Genomic DNA, 20,825 nt, shown 5'->3' with positions numbered 1-20,825 from the left:
AAATGTGTATGTAAAAAAAATTTTTGAAATGGCGTATCTTTGGCTATGTGTATTTTCACCAAAAAAAAAAAAAAAGTTGAGAATTTAGAGGGTTAAAATGTTGTGGGGTTGTTAACCAATGTCATAAAACAGCATGTGCTGTTACATGAGAAACTATCTGTTCTGTAAGCCTTCACCTGAAGTACAATAAAATATTAAAAAAAAAAAAAAAGACTCGACAGCACCTAACAACAGCAACAATATTGCATGGTATGGATGTACCACGGTTCAACCATTAATCCATTGAAAGGCATTTGGGCAGTTTCCGGCTTTGGGCCATTGTGAACAGAGCTGCTGTGAACATTTGTGTATAAGTTCCCTTAAATATTAATGTTCATTTCTCTGAGATAAATCCCAAGAGTACAGTTGCTGGTCGTATGTTAAGTCCATTTTTAGTTTTGAGAGGAATTTCCCGCCTATTTTCCAGAGCTACTGTACTCTTTCACAACCTACCAGCAATATGAGAGATTCGGTTTCTTTGCATCCTCACTAGCATTTGGTAATTGTCATTATTTTTTTTTATTTTAGCTATTCTGATAGATGTGTGGGGCATTGGTGGTTCAGTGGTATAATTCTCGTCTTCCATGCAGGAAACCTGGGTTCAATTCCTGGACAGTACACTGTCAGTGGAGGCTTGAGTGTTGTTATGATGCTGAACAGGTTTCGGCAGAGCTTCCAGACTAAGACAGACTAGATCAAAAGGCCTGGTGTTCTCCTTCTGAAAATCAGCCAGTGAAAGCCCTATGGATCACAACAGTCCCATGTGCTTCAGTGTCTGTGAGTTCACAGTGAGTCCAGGGCTGACTCAGTGCAGCTGACAACAACTGATGTGTAGCAGTACCTCAGCATCGTCTTCATGTGCATTTCCCTAATGGCTAGTGATGTTGAGCATCTTTTTGTGTGCTTATTTGCCATGCATATATCCTCCTTGGTGAAATGTCTCTTCATGTCTTTGCTCATCTTCTAATTGGATTGTTCTTCTTAATGTTGAGTTTTGAGAGTTCTTTATGTATTATAGATATAAGTCCTTTGTAAGATAATGTAGTTTGCAAATATCTTCTCCCAGACTGTAGCTGTCTTTTCATCCTCTAAATAGAGTCTTCAAGGAGCGCTGGTGACACAATGGTTAAAAGTGCTCAACTGCTAACCAAGAGGTCAGCAGTTGGAACCCACCCGGTGCTCTATGGGAGAAAAGACCCAGTGATCTGCTCCCTTATTAAAGATTACAGCCTAGGACACCCTTCTAGGGGGAGTTCTACTCTGTCCTACTGGGTCCCTTATGAGTCAGAAGTGACTTGATGGCACACAGCAATAACAGCAACAAAACAGGGTCTTTCACAGAGCAAAAGTTTTAAAATTTAAGGGAATTTAGTTAACTGATTTTTTTTTTTCTTTTACGGATCATGCTTTTGCTGTCATATCTAAGAATGTTTCACTGGGCCCTAGGTCCCAAAGATTTTTTCCTACATTGTCTTCTGAAAGCTTTATGGTTTTACATTTAAATCTCTGATCTCTTTTGAGTTAATTTTTGTATAAAGTGTGAGGTGAGGTCCTACCTCATTTCCCCTGAGCCTCCTATTCCAGAATATGAACATCTGTAATGGAAGATTAAAAATCACTTCCTGAGGATGTCTGCTTTTTACCCAGATGGAGTAACAGGGGCCAGATTTCCCCCTCCTGTCTGAAACAATTGAAAAAAAAAAAAAAGAAAAGAAATATATGAAACAATGATTTTCAAAATGTTGGCCATCCATCAACAAAGAGCAGTGGTCCCGGAGAGATGGGGAAAGAAAACCAGATGAGCGAGCGCCCTGACTTCCCAGGCTTCCTGCCTTGAGAGAATTGTCAGGTCAGGTTGCAAGGGGGAGCTCTGACAGAGACTGATGAGCTTCCCGAGGTGAGTAGATGGAGCTAAAAGTCCAGGGAGGCCAGGGTGGCGAAGCCTGCAGGGGAGAGCCCCAGAGAGGACCATGCCCAGAGAGAACTCTGGAGACCTGCAGTATTGAGCAGAGTACGGGATCAGAAAGGGCTGAGAAAGAACCACCTGAAGGGATTAGAGGGAAGACTCTTGAGAGTGCTCAGACCTCACGCAGAGCCAGAAACAGTGACTTGTCTCATCAGCCAAACTGGGAAACTTCCTAATTCATGAGATAGGAATAGAATACTCAGAAAGGTCTTGCTGCAGTAGTAGGGGATAACTAGTCTGAGACTAAACAGTATTCTAGCATTCCCTAAAATATGTTAAAAGTAAGAACTGAATCAGATGGCTTCCAAGTAGCCTAACTGCATCTCAGAACAATGTTCAAGAATATTCATAGGAATATAAAAATATCCAGCACACAACAAGTTACAGTCCACAAAATCTGATATCCAATAAAAAAATTCCTACACGTGAAAAGAAGCAGGAAAATATGACCCATAAGGAGGAGAGAAGTTAATTGAAACTGACCTAGAGTTGATACAGAGGTTAGAATTGGCAGAAAAGTAACCTTAAAACAGTTATTAGTACTGAATTCCATATGTTTAAAAAAGGAAATATTGAATATGTTTAAGTAGACAAAATAAGGATTTCGAAGTCTTCAGCAATGCCATCAATCAGCCTCGCCTAAATTACATTCATAGAGTTCTCCACGCAACAGCAGTAGAATGTACCTTCTTTCTGAGCGCATATGAAACATTTGCCAAGGTAGACCATATTCTGGGCTATAAAATAAGCCCAGTAAATTTAAAATAAGTCATGCTAAGTATATTCTATGATCAAAATAAAATTAAATTAGAACTCAATGACAAGGATATCTGGGAAATCTTGAAATATTTGGAAACTAAATATTACATTTCTAAACACCATTTGGGTCAAAGAAGAAATCAGAAGAGAAGAAAGTATATGCAATTCAATAAAAATGATAACATGACTGACCCAAATCTGTGGGATACAGGGAAGCAGTACTTAGAGGGAAATTGATAGCGCTAAATGTCTGTATTAGAAAAGAAGAAAAATCTCAAATCAGTGACCTCATCTGCCGTCTTAGAAAACTAAGGGGAAAAAAAACAAATTACACTCAAAGTAAGATGTGAAAAAGATATATTAAAGATCAGAGAAGAAATGATTAAATTAGAAAGTTTTTTAAAATAAAGAAAATTAATGAAACCAAACACTGGCTCTTTGAGAAGACCAGTATAAGTGATCAACATCTAAACAGAGTGTCAGGAAAAAGAGAAGACAAGAATTACCAATATTAGAAATGAGAGAGGTGGTATCAGTATAGATTATAAAAATATTGAATGTAATGAATGAATTTATGCTGCAAAATTTGACAAATTTGATAAAACGGACACCTTCCCTAAAAGACACGAATTATCAAAGTACACTCAAGAAAAAAACAGATAACTGAACAATCCTATATCTTTTAAAGAAATTGGCATTTATAATTAAAAACTACCCGCCGAGGAAACTCTCGGACCACATAGCTTCACTGGGACTACCAAATACTTACGAAAGAAATAATAACAAAGCTACAGAAATCTTCTAGAAATTGAAGAGATGGAAATACTTACCAGCTGATTCTGTGAGGTCAGAATTACCCTGATAACCAAACTTGGACAGAGAAATTATAATAGGAGAAAATTATGTCCCTCATGAACATAGATGTAAAAATTCTAAACAAAAGTTTTGCAAATCAAATACAGCCATATAAAGGTTGGTTTAACATTTAAAAATCAATCTGTAATTCACTATGTTAAAAAAATAAAAAGCATATTATTTTCTCAGTTGACACAGAAAAAGTATGTGCCAAAATCAACATCCATTCTTGATTAAAAACTCAGCAAACAAGGTATAGAAGAGAACTTCCTCAGCTGTGATAAAGGGCATCTACGAAAAACCTACACTTAGTAGAATACTTAACGATGAAAGACTGGATGCTTTTCCTTAAAACATCAGGTGCAAGGGAATGACATCTGCTCTCACCACTTCTATTTATCATTGTACTAGTGGTCCTAACCAGTGCAAGACGGCAAGACAAAGAAAAGCATTCATATTGGAAAGGGAGAAGTAAAACCATATTTGTAGGCAATCATCTAGATAGAAAATCCGATGGAATATACAAAAAAGCTACTAGAATGAATAAGTAAATTTAACAATAACGCAGGTTACAAGATCCATATACAAAAATAATTGTATATTTATATACTACCAAGAATTAGAAATGGACATAAAATGCAATACTATTTACAATAGTATCAAAATCTAAACATTTAGGGTTTAATTTGTCAAAAGATTTGTGAGACCTCTACACAGAAGACTACGGAACTTTGTTGAGAGATTGAGGAAGATCTAAATAAGTGAAGAGAGAGGTTGCATTCACGAGTCAGAAGACTCAGTATTGCTAAGATGCCAGTTCTTTGTAAATTGATGTTTAGGTTCAACACAATCTCAGTTCAAATCCCAGCAGCCTTGTTTTTTTTTAAGAAATTGACAAGCTATTTCTAAAATGCTTATGAAAATTCAAAAGACCTATAATAACCAAATGAATTTGGAAAAAAAAAAAGGGAGAGCTAACACTACCTGTTTTAAAGATTTATTATAAAGCTACAGTAACGGAGATCATGGTATTGGATAAAAATAAGACAATGAATGAATGAATGGGTCAGGTTAGGAAATCCAGAAATAGACCTACACACCTATGGACAACTGATCTATAACAGAAATGTAAAAGCAATTCAGGAGTAAGGATAAATTTTTCAAACAAATGGTGGTAGAATAATTGGCTATCCTGTGTAAGAAAATGATTTTGACCTGTAGCTTCTACCTCGTAGACAAAATAAAAATGGATCATAGACCTAAATGTAAAACCTAAAAGTATTTTAAAACAACTTGAAGAAAGTATAAGAAAAAAATCTTTGTGACCTCAGGTTAGGCAAGGACATCTCAGATATGACATCAAAAGCACAGTCCATAAAAGAACCAATTGATAAATTGGACTTCATCAAAATCAAAAACATCAGCTCTTAGAAAATCAGTGTTAGGAAGATGAAAGGACAGGCCACACACTTGCAGAAAATAGTTACAAAAACATGCCTCTGATAAAGGATGTGTATCTAAAATAAGAACTTTCAAAACCCAGTAATAAAAATACATCCCCAAAATATATGCAAAATAAGGAAGATACACAAATGACACATAAGCACGTGAGAAGCTGCTGATGTCATTAGTTCTTAGGGAAGTGTAAATTAAAACTGTGAATTACCACTACGCACCTATTACCCATTGTCACCGAGTCGATTACGACTCAGAATGGCTGAAACTAGAAAAACTGTGCCAAGTGTCGGTAGGGATGTGGAACAAATGGAACTCGTAAAACACTGCTGGTAGTTTCTTATGAAGTTAAATACATATCTACGCTATGTAATAGCCCCCAGTTGGAAACAACAAAAATGTCCGTCAGTCAGTGAATGGGTAAACAAATTTTTTGGTATATCCATGTAATGGAGTACTACCGAGAAATAAAAGAGAATGGACTATCGATCCACATAACATGAATGAATCTGAAAATAATATGCCAAGTGATAGAAGCCAGAAAAAATAGTGTATATTTTATGATTCTGTTTATAAGAAATTCTAGAAAACATAAACTAGCAGGACATAACTATAAACACCAGGCTTGCCTGGAGATAGGGGTACCTGGAGGGGTGGGAGAAATTACAAAGCATCAGGAGAAAATTTTTGGCTGTGATTGTTGTTTTGATTGTGGTGATGGGTTCATGGATGTACACATATTTCAAAGCTCTTCAGATTGTATCCTTTAAATATGTGTGTTTATAGAAGGTCAGTTATATCTTAGTAAAGCTGTTAAAAAAATAATTTCCCTGCCAGGGTTGTTGTCATGGCTAAGGTTGATTATTCCATATAAGTATAGTTATTTTATATAAATATAACCATATATAAGTAAAGTCCCAAAATAGCTTCTATGTTTATCTGTTTTCTGATAAACCAAGCAACTTCATCAGTTGTCAATAGATGTAGTGTATCTTTTCATCTTTTAATTCTATTGTTCTTTAGATGTTATTTATGAGATTATTAAACATTTGACAGCATTTTAAATCATCTTACTTGATAGAATAACCTGAGATAGCTTCTGTTACCCACTAATAGATAAGAAAACATTCACACAACTTAATGGTCAAACCAGAGTACGTAATTCCCAACCATATGTTGTATTCTCTGTATTCGTAGAGAAGTCAGCATCAGAGTTCCCTAATTTCAGGTTACTTTTAGGTGGGGGCAGCATTTATGGATGGAGTTGTTTACCTGCATTTTTACTTCATTGGTGCCATAAAGGCTTATTCAGATAGCTTTCAGTAGCCTAATATGTTATCTGAAATGCCACTCATGAGAACTTCTCTGGATAAGACATTGTCTATAGGAAGCCTTTGTTAAAATGTGTGAGTAGCTTAGAGGGCTGTTCTAGGTGGCTACTGACTTAACTAGAGAATAACCAGTTGCCGCGGAGTTGATTCTGACTCATGGTGACCCCATGTGTGTTAGAGTAGAACTGTGCTCCATAGGGTTCTCAATGACTGACTTTTTTGGAAGTAGATTGCCAGGCATTTCTTCTGAGGCACCTATGGGTAGACTTGAACCTCCAACCTTTCTTTTAGCAGCCAAGTGTGTTAATGGTTTGTGTCACCCAGGGACTCTAGCTAGAGAGTAGCTCCTAGGAGGAGATGACTTAGCCCGTTCTTCCCTAACTCACTCAGGTAGATTGAGAGGACCTTGTAATAACACCCAGGCTCTTAAAAGCATAGTCCCGTTGAGGGGAGTCTCTGGGTGGTACAAATGGTCAATGTGCTCAGCTGCTAAAGGAAAGTTGGAAGTTTGAGTCCACCCAGAGGTATCTCAGAAGAAAGGCCTGGCAATGTACTCCCCCAAAATCAGCCATTGAAAACACTTCTACTCTGACACACATAGGGTCACCATGAGTCCAAGTTAACTTGATGGCAATTTTTTTTTTTAATTGGAGGACTCCAATAAGCTAAGACTCATAGCAGAGATGAGTTGGAATTGACAGCAATGGGTTTTTGTTGTTTTTAATAAGCAAAGAGGAAAAGAGGTGGAAACTACCAGCTGCGAACTTAATTTCCCACCCTTTGGTCTCTAAGCAAGATTCTTTTGTGGGCCTGATGTTCTTCATGGGACTGATGGCAGGTCCTGGAGCTGGGCCCTGGCTTGGCTACTTGGGTCCCCAAGAGTAGCTTGTGCGAGGGGAAGGCTGAGGAGTCTAGTTATTTCCCAGAGTGTCATCCCTTTGGCTAGATGTGCACCAGCTTGTCAGTACTCAGTCCTCTCAGAATGTGCTGCTTCTGCTGCTGCTCTCGGCTGCCATGTCTGCCCCATCTGGTCTTACTCGCGTGGCATGTCGTATCACCTAGCTAAATATTCTTGGGAATAACTCTGTAGGATGCATCTGTTTTGTCTTAGGAAAGCAGAGCCCAGTGACCCAACAGCCAATAAAGAAACGTGTTGAAGCATCTCATCTAAGGTTTTAGTTTCTTCACTCAAAGGCATACATTTCAAATCTGAGCACTTTTAACTATTACATGACCTACCTTCTGTTGCTGAAACCAGTTAATCCTGACTATAGACTGTGAAGCTTCCTTACAAAACCTTCACATCTGTCAGCAAACTAATAAGAGTTAGTGCAAAACGTTCTGCATCCTACTTTGGTGAGTGGCATCTGGGGGTCGTAAAAGCTAGTGAGTGGCTATCTAAATGCATCAGTTGGTCCCAACCACCTGGAGTAAAGGAGAATGAAGAACACCAAAGACACAAGGAAAGTATTAGCCCAAGAGACAGAAAGGGCCACATAAACCAGACACTGCATCATCCTGAGACCAGAAGAGCTAGATGGTGCCCGGCTACCACCAATGACCACCCTGACAGGGAACACAACAGAGAGTCCCTGATGGAGCAGGAGAAAGGTGGGGTGCAGAACTCAAATTCTAGTAAAAAGACCAGACTTAATGGTCTGGCTGAGACTGGACGAGCCCCGGAAAGCATGGCCCCCCACTCTCTGTCAGCCAACACCCAAAACAATTTCTGAGGTCAACTCTTCAGACAAAGATTAGACTGAACTATGGGACATAAAATGATACTCGTGAAGAGTGTGCTTCTTAGCCGAAGTAGATACATGAGACTAAATGAGCAGCTCTCATCCAGAGGTGAGCTGAGAAGGCAGAGAAGGTCAGAAGCTGGTTGAATGGACACGGGAAATCCAGGGTGGAAAGGAGGAGTGTGCTGTCACAGTATAGGGGGAGCAATTAGGGTTATATAACTATGTATAAATTTTTGTATGAGAGACTAACTTGAACTGTAAACTTTCACTTAAAAGTATAACAATAAAAAAAAATATAAAAAAAGAATGTCCCTTCCCCAGAAACCATCCCTGACCACAAAGCAGAGGGAGCACTTCCTCCTCCTTGACATTGGTTCTCCAGTCTGGATGTCCATGAAAAATTACCTGGGAGCTTTGAAAGACCATACCTGTGTCCGGGCCCTGTCCTAGACCAGTTGAAACAAAATCTCTTAAGTGGAACCCAGCATTAGCTTCATTTTTATTTATTTATTAAGCACCCAGGTGAATCTAACGTGCAGCAGACTGAAGAATGCTCTTGAGCTTTGCCCCAGCTCCCTGGTGACCTGCCCCCTCCTGCTATCCTCATCTCTGTGGGCCTGCGCTTGGTACCTGACAGAGAAGGGGCTCAATACAGGCTTGTTGTGTTAAGAGCTATTGCTTGGCAGAATCTATGGGAATAGACTGCAAGATAAAGAAGTTTTGATGAAGGCAAGGACTTGACAAAGCCTGCAGAATGGGGTACTCCGCACGTACTGGGCCCGGGATCAAACAAAGGACGCATAAAAGAAAAACAAAAAAAGTTAGGCCTGTGACAGGAGGGAAGGAGGAGGATGGTGGTTCGACATGTTTTGTTTATTCAATATATTTTGTTTTTAGTGCAGATTCTACTTTCAAGGGTCATAGAAAGCAAGACACACGGATGTCGGTAATCTAATAACTTTTATTATTTTAAGGCATACTTCCTACATTTCAGTTATTTGCATAGCATCTTCCAAATTTGTCATAGGTCTGCTTTTTATTACCTATATTTTTCTTAATTAAATTGATTTTAAACTTATTTTAAAAGGAATTGTTTCACTTTCAAATGGGAAATCAGCATTACTTGTAGCGTAACGTAGGTAAACCCCCCAAATAAATAGCATGAAAAATAACAGTGTTATCATGTTGAAGCTATATTTTTACTTATATTAGGCCTTGAGCCTGAAGCCCATTCTTGCTTTGTAAAAAAAAAAAAAAAAGACTAATAAGTAAGATAGTTGTTAAAAACCTACTGGTATCTAACTGGGAGTCCCTAGGTGTCACAAATTATTAAGCAGTCGACTACTAACTAAAAGGTGGTTTGAACCCACCCAGAGGTGCCTCAGAGGAAAGTCCTGGTGATCTGCTTCCAAAAGGTCACAGCCACTGAAAACCCATTGGAGCAGTTCTGCTCAACATACACGCGGTCACCAGGAGTTGGAATCAACTCAGTGTCAGCTGAGCAGTACCTGAGGCTTAACGGAATAGAATCAGAAGTGCTTAAAGGATTAAGAAGGGAGTTGTTCACTCTGAGAGTCAGTGACCTGTTTTTGTACCTGTGTACAAATAATAGTGGACCCCTGGTAGTATGTTCCCTCACTTTGGGAATCACACTGTCTGGGTTTATAGTCCAGAGTCCCTGGGTGGTTCAAATGGTTAACACGCTTGGCTGCTAACTGAAAGGTCGGAGGTTCAGGTCTACCCAGAGGTACGTCAGTAGAAAGGCCTGGTGTTCTACTTCTGAAAAACCAGCCACTGAAAACCCTACAGAGCACAATTCTACTCCAACACATGTTGGGTCATCATGAATCAGAGTTGATTCAACGGCAATTGATTTAAGTCTATAGTCGGTGCATTTAAAAAAAAAAAAGTCTGCAATGAACATTAAGTGACAAGTTTTTCCAAAATTGCATCCATGAGCTTCAAATAAATGAGTTAAGGCTCATCCTGGCCTTTTCTTAGCAATGGTTCTTGACCTCTGCTGCCCAGTTCTTGAATTGGACCCCCTGGGGGGCAGTAGCAGCTACAGAAGCCTGGCTGCCTCTCCCGGAGACTGTGACTGATTGATTTGGGATGATGTCTGGGCATTGGGAGTTTTTCAAACCCTCCCCCACCCCCCGTGATTCTAATGTGCAGCTAAATGTAAGAAGCACTGCTCTAGAGACGTTTGCCTTTGTAAGTAACTTCTGACACCTTCTGTACAAAACCAAGAAAACTGGGAGAACCTTGCTGCATAGTTTTTTAATTGGGTTCATTGAAGAAGTGATGTTTGCTCTGTTTTCACAAGACACTGATCTGAAGAACTCTGCACCAAATGTGTTTTTTTCTTTCTTTTTTTCCTTGGAGCCCTGGTGGTACAGTGGTTAAGAGCTCAGCTGCTAACCAAAACGTCAGCAGTTTGAATCCACCATCCGCTCCTTGGAAACCCTGTGGGGCAACTCTGCTCTGTCCTGTAGGGTTGCTATGAGTTGGAATTGACTGAACAGCAATGGGTTTATTTGGTTTTTGTTTTTTTTTCCCTTAAAGTAAACATAACCTGAAAACAGTCCTGTTTCACAAAGTTCCTTTTAAAAATGACCTTCCCTGCACGTGCTGAACTGCTAAAAATTTTAAACAAGGAGTAATTAGGTCTTCAAAAATGAATTCATTAAAAAAAAGTTGGTAACGATTACCCACCTCAGGTGTTCTGGTCATGCTGCCATAAACAAGGGTGAAGCCAGTCCTCACCCATCTAGCGATGTCCTCGGGAACTGGTTCTGCTCCTGACCATTGCGGTAAGTGGGTGTGTCCTCAGGCTGGTGCTTTGCCTACTTGAGGATACATGAGATACATACACGTGATACTGTCACCAGTTAATACATTTGGATTCATGGGACTCCTTTGCTGCTGCTGTTTGCTGTTGATGAGTTGGTCCTGACTCTGTCCCGACTCATGGTGACCCACACACAGCGGCACTGCCCGGTCCTATGCCATCCCCATGATCGGTTGCATATCTGACGGTTGTGATCCATAGAGTTTTCACTGGCTGCTTTTCGGAAGCAGATCTCCAGGCCTCTCTTCCTGGTCTGTCTTAGTCTGGAAGCTGCCCTGAAACCTGTTCAGCATCATAGCAACACGCCAGCTTCCACTGACAGGTGGTGGCCGTGCATGAGGCGCATTGGCTGGGAATCGAACTCCTTCATGGAAGGAGAGAATTCTGCCACTGAGCCAGCAATGCGTCATAAGACCACCTGTTGTGAAATGAGAAGAAGTTCCTACTAACTGAACGGTGGCACCTTCTAGAGGCAGGGGAACTTGTCCACTGGGCGCCCCAGGGCACAGCAGGCAGAGTTCAAATAGAGTATGCTTTTCAAAAAACACTATGCTTTTGTTAAAAAAAAAAAATTCTGTATTAAAACTGAGCATGTTTCTTATTAATAATAATTAATAGCATTTGTAAAATGAATGCAAAAAACAGATTAAAAGAAAGGTAAATAACAAAATACAGTTGAGTCATCCATCAGAAAGAATAGATTAAACTAGTCCTAAATTTCTAAACTTTTACACTTCAGGCTTCATTGCAAAATGCTTTAAGGTTTAAACAGAAATGACCCTTTTGCTTTAGTTTAGTTTCTTTAGGACTTTCTTTAAGACATAGAGAAGCATGTCTTGGCCAAAAAAAAAAATAAAATAAAATTATACTTTCTTCTGTCATCTAAAGTAGTATTTTGAAGTTATGGTGTTGGTAGATATTCAGGGACCTCACCTTTTGGTCAGTTATCTGGTATCTCTTTAGTTGCAAGTAATGTAAAACCTTTGAGAGCCGGAACTTGACGGGACTGCCTTGTTTTTCCAGGTCTCGTAAGTTTCCCGCCTTTGACAGGTGCAGTCTTACCGCTTTGTGTCACTTGTTTTAGTGGAAGATATTTGCATTTTCCTTCTCTGACAGGTTTACGCCTTACATGGGTTCTGGCTTTCGCAGGTTTTACTGTGTTGAAGAGGGTTTTGCCATATTTTCCAACAGTAACTTGGTTATGAACTGAGGATGGAATAATCTTCTTTTTCTCCCCCTTCTTCCTTCTGTACCTGTTTATCATGTAAGAAAGGCCAGTCGTCTAGGAAGTTAATTTCTCTTTTGTATAACTTTGTGGTTATGTATTTAATTGTACATACATGGCACTGATACCCCTTTAAAATCTCGTTTATCATCTGGGTGTGTAAAAGTTTAATTATAGGGAACATCTCTTCTCTGAGAGCTGTCAAGATTCAAGTACTAATTCCAGTGAAATATCTTGGATCAGTAAACCAAAAAGGAAATCCCTAAAATCATATTCCAGTAGAAAAAAGAAAAGAGCCAGAAGCACCTTAAAAGGTAAGTGTGGTATGTGTTTTCTTTCAAGGCAATTTTCAAATGAATCAACATGTATTTGTTTTTTAGTATGAGAGGGGAGAGGGTCCCAAAGACGTGGGGTCATGATCCTCCTTTCTGCTGTAGTTTCATTGGAAAAGGCACAATGTCCATACAGGAAACTGTACAGAAGATGAAACCATAAAACCAAACCCGTTGAATCGATTCTGACTCATAGCGACCCTATAGGACAGAGGAGAACTGCCCCATAGGGCTTCCAAGGCTGTAAATCTTTACGGAAGCAGACTGCCACATCTTTCTCCCATGGGCCAGCTGGTGGGTTCAAACCACTAACCTTTAGGTTAGCAGCTGAGCATTTAACCACTGTACTATCAGGGCTCCTTATACAGAAGATTATTATTAACCAATAATTGTTAAATATGAGCTAGAGATAAACGAGTAACTAGGAGTTCAGATGAATCTTTCATGAGGTGGAATTAACAGGAGAGGCCTCAAGGAAGAGGTGGGTGGAGCTTGAGCTAACTCTTGAGAAAAGAATAGGATTTAAAGAGCCAGGGAGAGTGAGAAGCATTTGAGGTTAGGTAACAATACGAGGACAGTAGAGAGGACAGTACAATGGCCCTCATGGGACACAATCAGAGAATTCATGCTGGGTGGTGGGGGTGGCGCAAATGGTTTGAGCGTGGCTGCTAACTAAAGGTTGGTGGTTTGAACCCACCCGGGGAAGCTGTGGAAGAGTGGGCTGGCGATCTCATTCTGTAAAGGCTAAGCCAAGAAAACCCTATGGAGCTCAGTTGTACCCTGTAACATGCTACGTCGCCGTGAGTTGGAATAGACTCGACAATCACAGGTTTGGTTTTTGGTTTTGGTGGGTAACAAGGTTGGATAATTAGAAAGTGATCTTAAAAGCTAGTCATTGGAAAAAGCCATAATAATGGGAATAGATTCTAGTACCAGCGTGTGTAACTGGGAAAGGGAGAAGTTGATTTCTGTGTTTCTCATAAGTACATGTATCCATTGTACCCTTGTTTTCTTTTTTCTTAGTTTTGCCACTTTCCCCTGTCAGGAGTGGCAATGTTCAGGAGGAAGACCAAGTAAGTAAATTTTTTCTGGGCTGCAGTGTGCCTTACTGCATCCAACATGAAACTGTGTCAAGCTGCACGTATTTCTCAAAACACACCTTTCAAAAATATGAGAATTAACAAATCCGTGGTTTATTGGCGTGTAAATAACTGCCAGTTGAACTACAAGGACTCCCAAATGCTTAGTATGGATCTTGGGTAAAGATTTTGCATGTTTTTTCATTGTTTCCAAATGTTGCTGAAGGACTTTTATTATGAACAGTACTAAAAACCTGGACAATTCTGATTTTCCACAAATGCATGCGCCTTTGAATTTACATTTTATATTTACATTTTAAAGTAAACTTGCTGATAAAATCCTTTACTTAGTTTTCAGTTTGTTGGCTTGTTACTTCCACAGCTTTTAATGATTTAAGCATTTAAACCTTTATTTTTGCAAAAGGTTGAAATGCCTTCCAAAACCCAAAACCAAACCCATTGCCGTCAAGTCGATTCCAAGGCATAGTGACCCTGTTCAAGCTTATGCAAATATTGAACAAACCATCAAGGTTTCTTAATTTCCCTTCACTTATCCTTACTTTGAGGAGCCCTGGTGGCGCAGTGGTTAAAGCTCTCATCTGCTAACTGAAAGGCCAGCAGTTTGAATCCACCAGCTGCTCTGAGGGAGAAATATGTGGCCGTCTGCTTTTTACAGCCTTGAAAACCCTATGGGGCAGTTCACCTCTGTCCTGTAGGGTCGCTATGAGTTGGAATTGACTTAATGGCAATGGATTTGGATTTAGAGCAGTGGTTTCCAAACTTCAGTGGTTATCAGAATTACCAGGATGGCTTGTTAAAACACAGATTGTTGGGTTCTGTCCCCAGGGTTTCTGATTGAGTAGATTATAGGTGGGCTTGAGGATTTCCATTTCTAACAAGTTCCCAGGTGTTCCTGATGGGCTGGTCCAGCACTACACTTTGAGAAGCACTGATGTAGAGTTATCACTTGAGATGTGATTAATGTTCTTCCAACTCTGGGATCTTACGTTCTTAGTGTTTATTTTCAAATGGAGTAAATCCAACACTTAAACTTTTTGTAAAAGGATGTTGAAAATGTCTTGGAATTTACTGAGCACTGGTTTTGAGTGCTTATGTTAACACTTAAAAATGTACTGTATTTTAGACTAGACCTCTAACATCGTTACAGAAGGATACCTCCAGGCAAAATAATGCCTTACCTCCAGAAACTTCTGAAACAAAATTCCAGGGTAGCTCTGCCTTTGCAGCTCCTGAAGATTCCACTCTGACAACACGTATGTGACTTTTCTGTCAATTTATGTAGAGACAATTACATTTTCGGAAAGGTAGTTTAAAGTAGACAAAATGGTTTTCTTTCGGTATCTATTAAAGACAGTGTAGAGATAGGATTGTTCTTCACTTCAACGTCCTTATTAGCAAAGGATATTGTACTTTAATTTTGTTCTTAATATTCAAGATTAGTTTAAGCAGGGGGTCCTTTAGCAGGAGTTGGCACACTTTTTCTGTAACGGGCCAGGTAGTAAATATTTTGGCTTTTTGGTCCATATGGTTGCTGCTGCAACTACTCAACTCAGCACTTGTAGCACCGAACCAGCCATAGACAGTATGTGTTTCCATAAAACTTTATTTACAAAACCTAGTGGTAGGCAGAATTTGGCCTGGGAGGCCAAACGAAAGGGAGAAAGGAGAGAGGAAAAACAATAGGAAGAGGGAATAAGGAAGGGGATGTAAGAGACAGAAGAAAGAGAAGAATCACAGGTTGAGGTGTTAGAACACTTGCCCCAATGTATTTGAGGCCAGATGGGAAGTTGGTAAAATACTGACCTATTCAGGTGACTGACCATTCATTTCACCTACAGATCTGCAAATCTAATAACCACACATACCCTAACAGGCACGAAGTTTTTTGTTTTGTTTAGAGCTGTATCCCTTTTTATTTTTCCATGATGAAACATAAGAGAGAGCTATGGTGCCATAGTATTGCTTTAAGTTGTTTCTTGTCATGTTAACTCACCTGAAACTATTCTAATACTCAGAACCTCCGAGTCCCCACCCACAGAGTGAGCGCCCTTCCTTGGAGCACTCAGAAGCTGAAGAAAATGTACCTAAGGTACTATTTAATTGTTGGTTATGGATTTGGTTTTCCAGAATTAATATTACATTTGCTTAATATACTGGCTGATTACCTTTTAAAGGACAATATAGCATTACTTATTTCTTACTTGGCACCCTGGTGGCACAGTAGTTAAGAACTCGCTGCTAACCAAAAAATCAGCAGTTCAGATCCATCAGGTGCTCCTTAGAAACGCTGTGGGTAGTTCTACTCTGTCCTGTAGGGTCACTGTGAGTTGGAATAGACTTGATGGCAACGGGTTTGGTTTTTGGGTTTTTTATTTCTTACTTTGACAAAAAAAAAAAACAAAAAACATGTATTTGGAGACTGTCTGTTTTGTTTTTAAGATTGGAAACCAAAAGTCATTGATGACCAGCTTCAAACGTAAACTGCAAACTTTGGAAGACAGAGGTGAGAGAGTAAGAAACTATCTTTTCAGAAATAAGTGAAATGAATCCGCTTTTGGCATGCCGGGCCGTGAGTCAAACTGCAGCAGATAAAATCACTTAGCAGAGTGACTATTACCAGGTCAAGAGAATGTGATCTGCTTATCACCCCAGATGTTTCTGAAGGCTGTATGAGTCCCGTAAGACTGCTGTAACAAAATGCCACAAAGTGGTGGCTTGTAAGAACAGAAATTTATTGTCTCCCAGTTCTGGAGGCTGGAAGTCCAGATCAGGGTGTCAGCCCTGTTGATTTCTTCTGAGGGCTCTGAGGGAGAGTCTGTTCATGCTGTTCTCCTAGTTTTTAGTGGCTCCAGGTGTTCCTTGGCTTGAAGCTGCAGTATGACATGGCGTCATTCCTCTGTCTCCCTGTCTTTATGTCTCTTCTCCTTTATAAGGACGCCAGTCATACAGGATTAGGACGTACCCTACTCCAGTATGTCCTTCTGTTAGCCTAACAGCGTCTTCAGAGATCCTCCTTCCAAACAAGGTCACGTTCATAGATACCAGGGGCTAGGACTTCACTATATCTTTTTAGGGGACACAGTTCCATCCACAGCAAAGACCAAGAGGATAAACAGAGGGCTTCACTCAGGATCCAGAATTTCTAGCGCCACGGAGCGTATGTCCTGGAACGTGAATCCCCTCAAATAGCAGCTTTCTCCTGGGCCTCAGTGGAGTGTACTATGGGAGCACTTTTCTTAGGATCTGGTCCAGGAGCTCATTCCATCCCAAAGTATGTAGGTCACTTGAAGTCTATAAACAATGTCCTAGAAAGCAGTGTGGGCAAATTATTTAGAATTCTGAGTTAGTTTTCTCCTGGTAACAGTGCCCTGGAAGTTTCCAGGCTAGTTCACAATGTTGTGAATTACTATAGAACCTAACAACTTTTAATGATGTTTCTTAACACTTCTTTTCTTTCTATCTTAAAGTAAATTATCAAGAAGGTGCAAAATAGTTGTAAGTTATGAGTAGGATATTTAGCACATCAACACAACAAACATTTTCTTTCTTAAATGTCCAGCTTAAGAAATAGATATTACTATTGCTTTCAGTGTTCCGCTACTATTCATGTGGTTTTCACTGGCTAACTTTTTCCAGAAGTAGACAGCCAGGTCCTTCTTCCTAGTCTGTCTCAGTCTGGAAGCTCAGCTGAAACCTGTCCACCATGGGTGACCCTGCTGGTATTTGAATACTGGTGGCATAGCTTCCAGCATCACAGCAACACGCAAGCCCCCACAGTACGACAAACTGACAGACGTGTGGGGGAATGAACAAATCTGTCTTGGAAGAAGTACAGCCAGAATGCTCCTTTGAAGTGAGGATGGCAAGACTTCGTCTCAATACTTTGAACATGATATCAGGAGGGACCAGTCCCTGGAGAAGGACATCATGCTGGTAGACGGGCAGCGAAAAAGAGGAAGACCCTTGGCAAGATGGATTGACACAGTGGCTGCAACAGTGTGCTCGCACATAGCAATGGCTGTGAGGATGGCACAGGACCGGACAGTGTTTTGTTCTGTTGTACATAGGGTCGCTATGAGTCAGAACTGACTCGATGGCACCTGACAGCAACATTATTTTCAAAATCCTAGTATGTTCTAGAGTCCCTGGGTGGTGCAAACAGTTAATGCTGTTAGCTGCTGATGGAAAGGTTGGAGGTTTGAGTCCACGCAGAGGCACCTTGGAAGAAAGGCATGGTGGTCTACTTTAGAAAACTCGACTATTGAAAACGCTATAGAGCACAGTTCTACTCTGACACACATGGGGTCACCGTGAGACAGAATTAACTCTTGAGAGCACCTGGTTTTTAGTATGTCCCACCCCAGACTCCTTCCTGCCCCTTTCCTTTCTCCTGAACAGGTGACCACAATCCTTAATGTTTTGTTTGATTCCATTGCTTCTATATTTTCACTTTTGTATTATGAAAAGTATCATACATTCAGAAGAGAATATAAAACAATGTGTACAGTTTAAAGAGTAACTATAATGTGAACTCGAAAATTGCCATGGGCTTAGAATCTCTCCACAGCCTGGATTGCCCTCTTAATTCCTTCCATCCATCCTAGAAGAGACTACTGTCCTGAGTTTGTGAAAATCCTTCCATTGCTTTTCTCTATAATTTTACTTTCTCTGTGTGTCCCTAAATAATAATATATAGTTTAATTTTTTATTTGAAATTTATATAAATGGCATCATTTTGTGTGGTCTACTTCTTTTGCTGAAAATCGTTTGTAAGGTTCATGCTGATATGTGAGTGAACCGTATTCCTTTTCATCACTATACCGTATACTGTTTTACGAATATACCGTAATTTATCCATCCTAGTGCTGTGGGATATTTGGGTTGTTTGCAGTGTAGGTTGTTATGAACATTTCCACTGTGAAGAATTGTGTTCATTTCTCCTGATACATCTGTGAAATTTTTTCTCTAGTTGTAATACTTAGAAGTAGAGTTGCTGCATCACAGAGTGTGTGTATCTTTAACAGTTCTAGATGTACCAAACTGTTTTCCAAAGTAGTTGCATCAGTTTACTTTCCCACCGTCAGTGTAGGAGAGCTCTGTTTCTCCATTTCCTTGCTAACACTTAATATTTAAAAAATTCGGCCGATTGTGTGTGTTTGTTTACATTGAGATCTTAATTTGAATATCCTGCATTAAGATTCAGCATGTTTTTATATGTTTATTAGCCATTTGAATTTCATTTTTTGTGTAGTGTCTAACATTCTTGCCTATTTGTCTATAGGATTGTCTTTATGTATTGATTCTTGCAGTTCTGCACACATTCCGACACTAGTCCTTTGGTTATGTGTGGTGTAAGTATCTTCTTCCACCTTGTGTTTTTACTTCTCTCTCTGTATGGTGTCCTTATGATCACTTTTTTTTTATTGTTGTGAAGATATAGATAACACAACACTTGCCATTTCAGCATTCCCAATGTATACAGTTCAGTGAGATCAATTCCATCAGTCACATTGTGAACTATCACCAATATCCTATGCCAAATTTTTCACCCCTTAAACAAAAAACTGAGTACTTCCTAAACGACTCCCCTCATTTCCCCCACTGTAACGACTATTAAAACTCTGACGTCTGTATAAGAACTCAAGAAAACGTTTAAACACAGAAGAAAAAATTCTTTGATGGTTATGAGGGTGGGGAGGAAGGGTGAGGGTTATTCACTAGTAGACAGGAATTAGGTGAAGGGAAGGACAGCACACACTACAGGAGAAGTCAGCACAACTGGACTAAACCAAAGCTAAGAAGTTTCCTGAAATACAGTCAAACAGTTTGAGGGACAGAGTAGCAGGGGTGGAGGTCTGGGGACCATGCTTTCAGGGGACATCTAGGTCAACTGGCATAACAAAGCTTATTAAGAAAATGTTCTTAATCGTACTTCAGTGAGTGGCGTCGGGAGTCTTAGAAGCTTACAAGTGGCCGTCTAAGATGCATCAATTGGTCCCAACCACCTGGAGTAAAGGAGAACGAAGAACACCAAAGACCCAAGGAAAGTATTAGCCCAAAAGACAGAAAGGGCCACATAAACCAGAGACTTCATCAGCCTGAGACCAGAAGAACTAGATGGTGCCCGGCTACCACCAGTGACCACCCTGACAGGGAACACAACGGACAGTCCGTGATGGATCAGCAGAAAAGTGGGGTGCAGAACTCAAATTCTAGTAAGAAGACCAGACTTAATGGTCTGACTGAGACTGGAGGAACCCCAGAAAGCACGGGCTGCGGACTCTCTGTCAACCCAGAACTAAAACAGTTCCTGAGGCCAATTCTTCAGACAAAGATTGGACTGGACTGTGGGACATAAAATGATACTTGTGAAGAGTGTGCTTCTTAGCTCAAGTAGATACATGAGACTAAATGGGCAGCTTCTGTTTGGAGGTGAGATGAAAAGGCAGAGAGGGTTAGGAGCTGGTTGAATGGATACGGGAAATCGGGTGGAAAGGAGGAGTGTGCTGTCACAGTATAGGGAGAGCAATTAGGGTCAGATGACAGTGTATGTATAAACTTTTGTACGAGAGACTAACTTGAACTGTAAACTTTCACTTAAACTACAACAACAACCAAAAAAAATCCTCTGATGTTTATTTTGTAAACTTTATTGTGCTTTTTGTGAAAGTTTACAGCACACATTAGTTTCTCATTCAGATACTCACACAGATTGCTCTGTGACATTGTCTGCAATTCCCGGAATGTGTCAGCATGCTCCCTCATTCCACGCCAGGCTCCCTGTGTCCATTCATCCCGTTTTCCTGTCCCTTCCTGCCTTCCGTCCTCATGTACTTGACTGAATTAAAAGCACATTCCTCATGTGTGTCATCGTTTCCTCCATAGGCCTGCCTAATCTTTGGCTGAAAAGTGGACCTCAGGAGTAACTTCGGTTCTGAGTTAACAGGGTGTCTGAGGGCCATAGTCTTGGGGGTTCCTCCAGTCTCTGTCAGGCCACTAAGTCTGGTCTTTTTTTTGTGTGAATTTGAATTTTGTTTTACGTTTTTCTCCCGCTCTCTCAAGGACCCTCTATTGTGATCCCTGTGAGAGGGGTTGTTGGTGGTAGCCAGGCACCATCTAGTTCTTCTGGGCTCAGGCTGGTGGAGGCTGTGTTTCATGTGGTCCATT

The 20,825-nt window shown here is 40.2% G+C and overlaps 1 protein-coding gene across 1 annotated transcript in view; it reads left to right on the top strand.

The window, feature by feature from the left end:
• The window catches only part of SYCP2L (synaptonemal complex protein 2 like), a 91,186-nt gene that overhangs the window by 46,033 nt on the left and 24,328 nt on the right, over positions 1-20,825 (top strand). The window contains 3 exon segments of the mRNA XM_023725361.1: positions 12,393-12,540; positions 13,582-13,631; positions 16,098-16,161. Of these exon segments, the coding sequence (XP_023581129.1) occupies positions 12,393-12,540; positions 13,582-13,631; positions 16,098-16,161 (262 nt within the window).

This window comes from Trichechus manatus, unplaced genomic scaffold, assembly GCF_000243295.1.
Source record: "Trichechus manatus latirostris isolate Lorelei unplaced genomic scaffold, TriManLat1.0 scaffold00301, whole genome shotgun sequence".
NCBI lineage: Eukaryota > Metazoa > Chordata > Mammalia > Sirenia > Trichechidae > Trichechus > Trichechus manatus.
The sequence above is the reverse complement of the archived record's forward strand: the minus strand, read 5'-3'. Positions and strand labels throughout refer to the sequence as shown.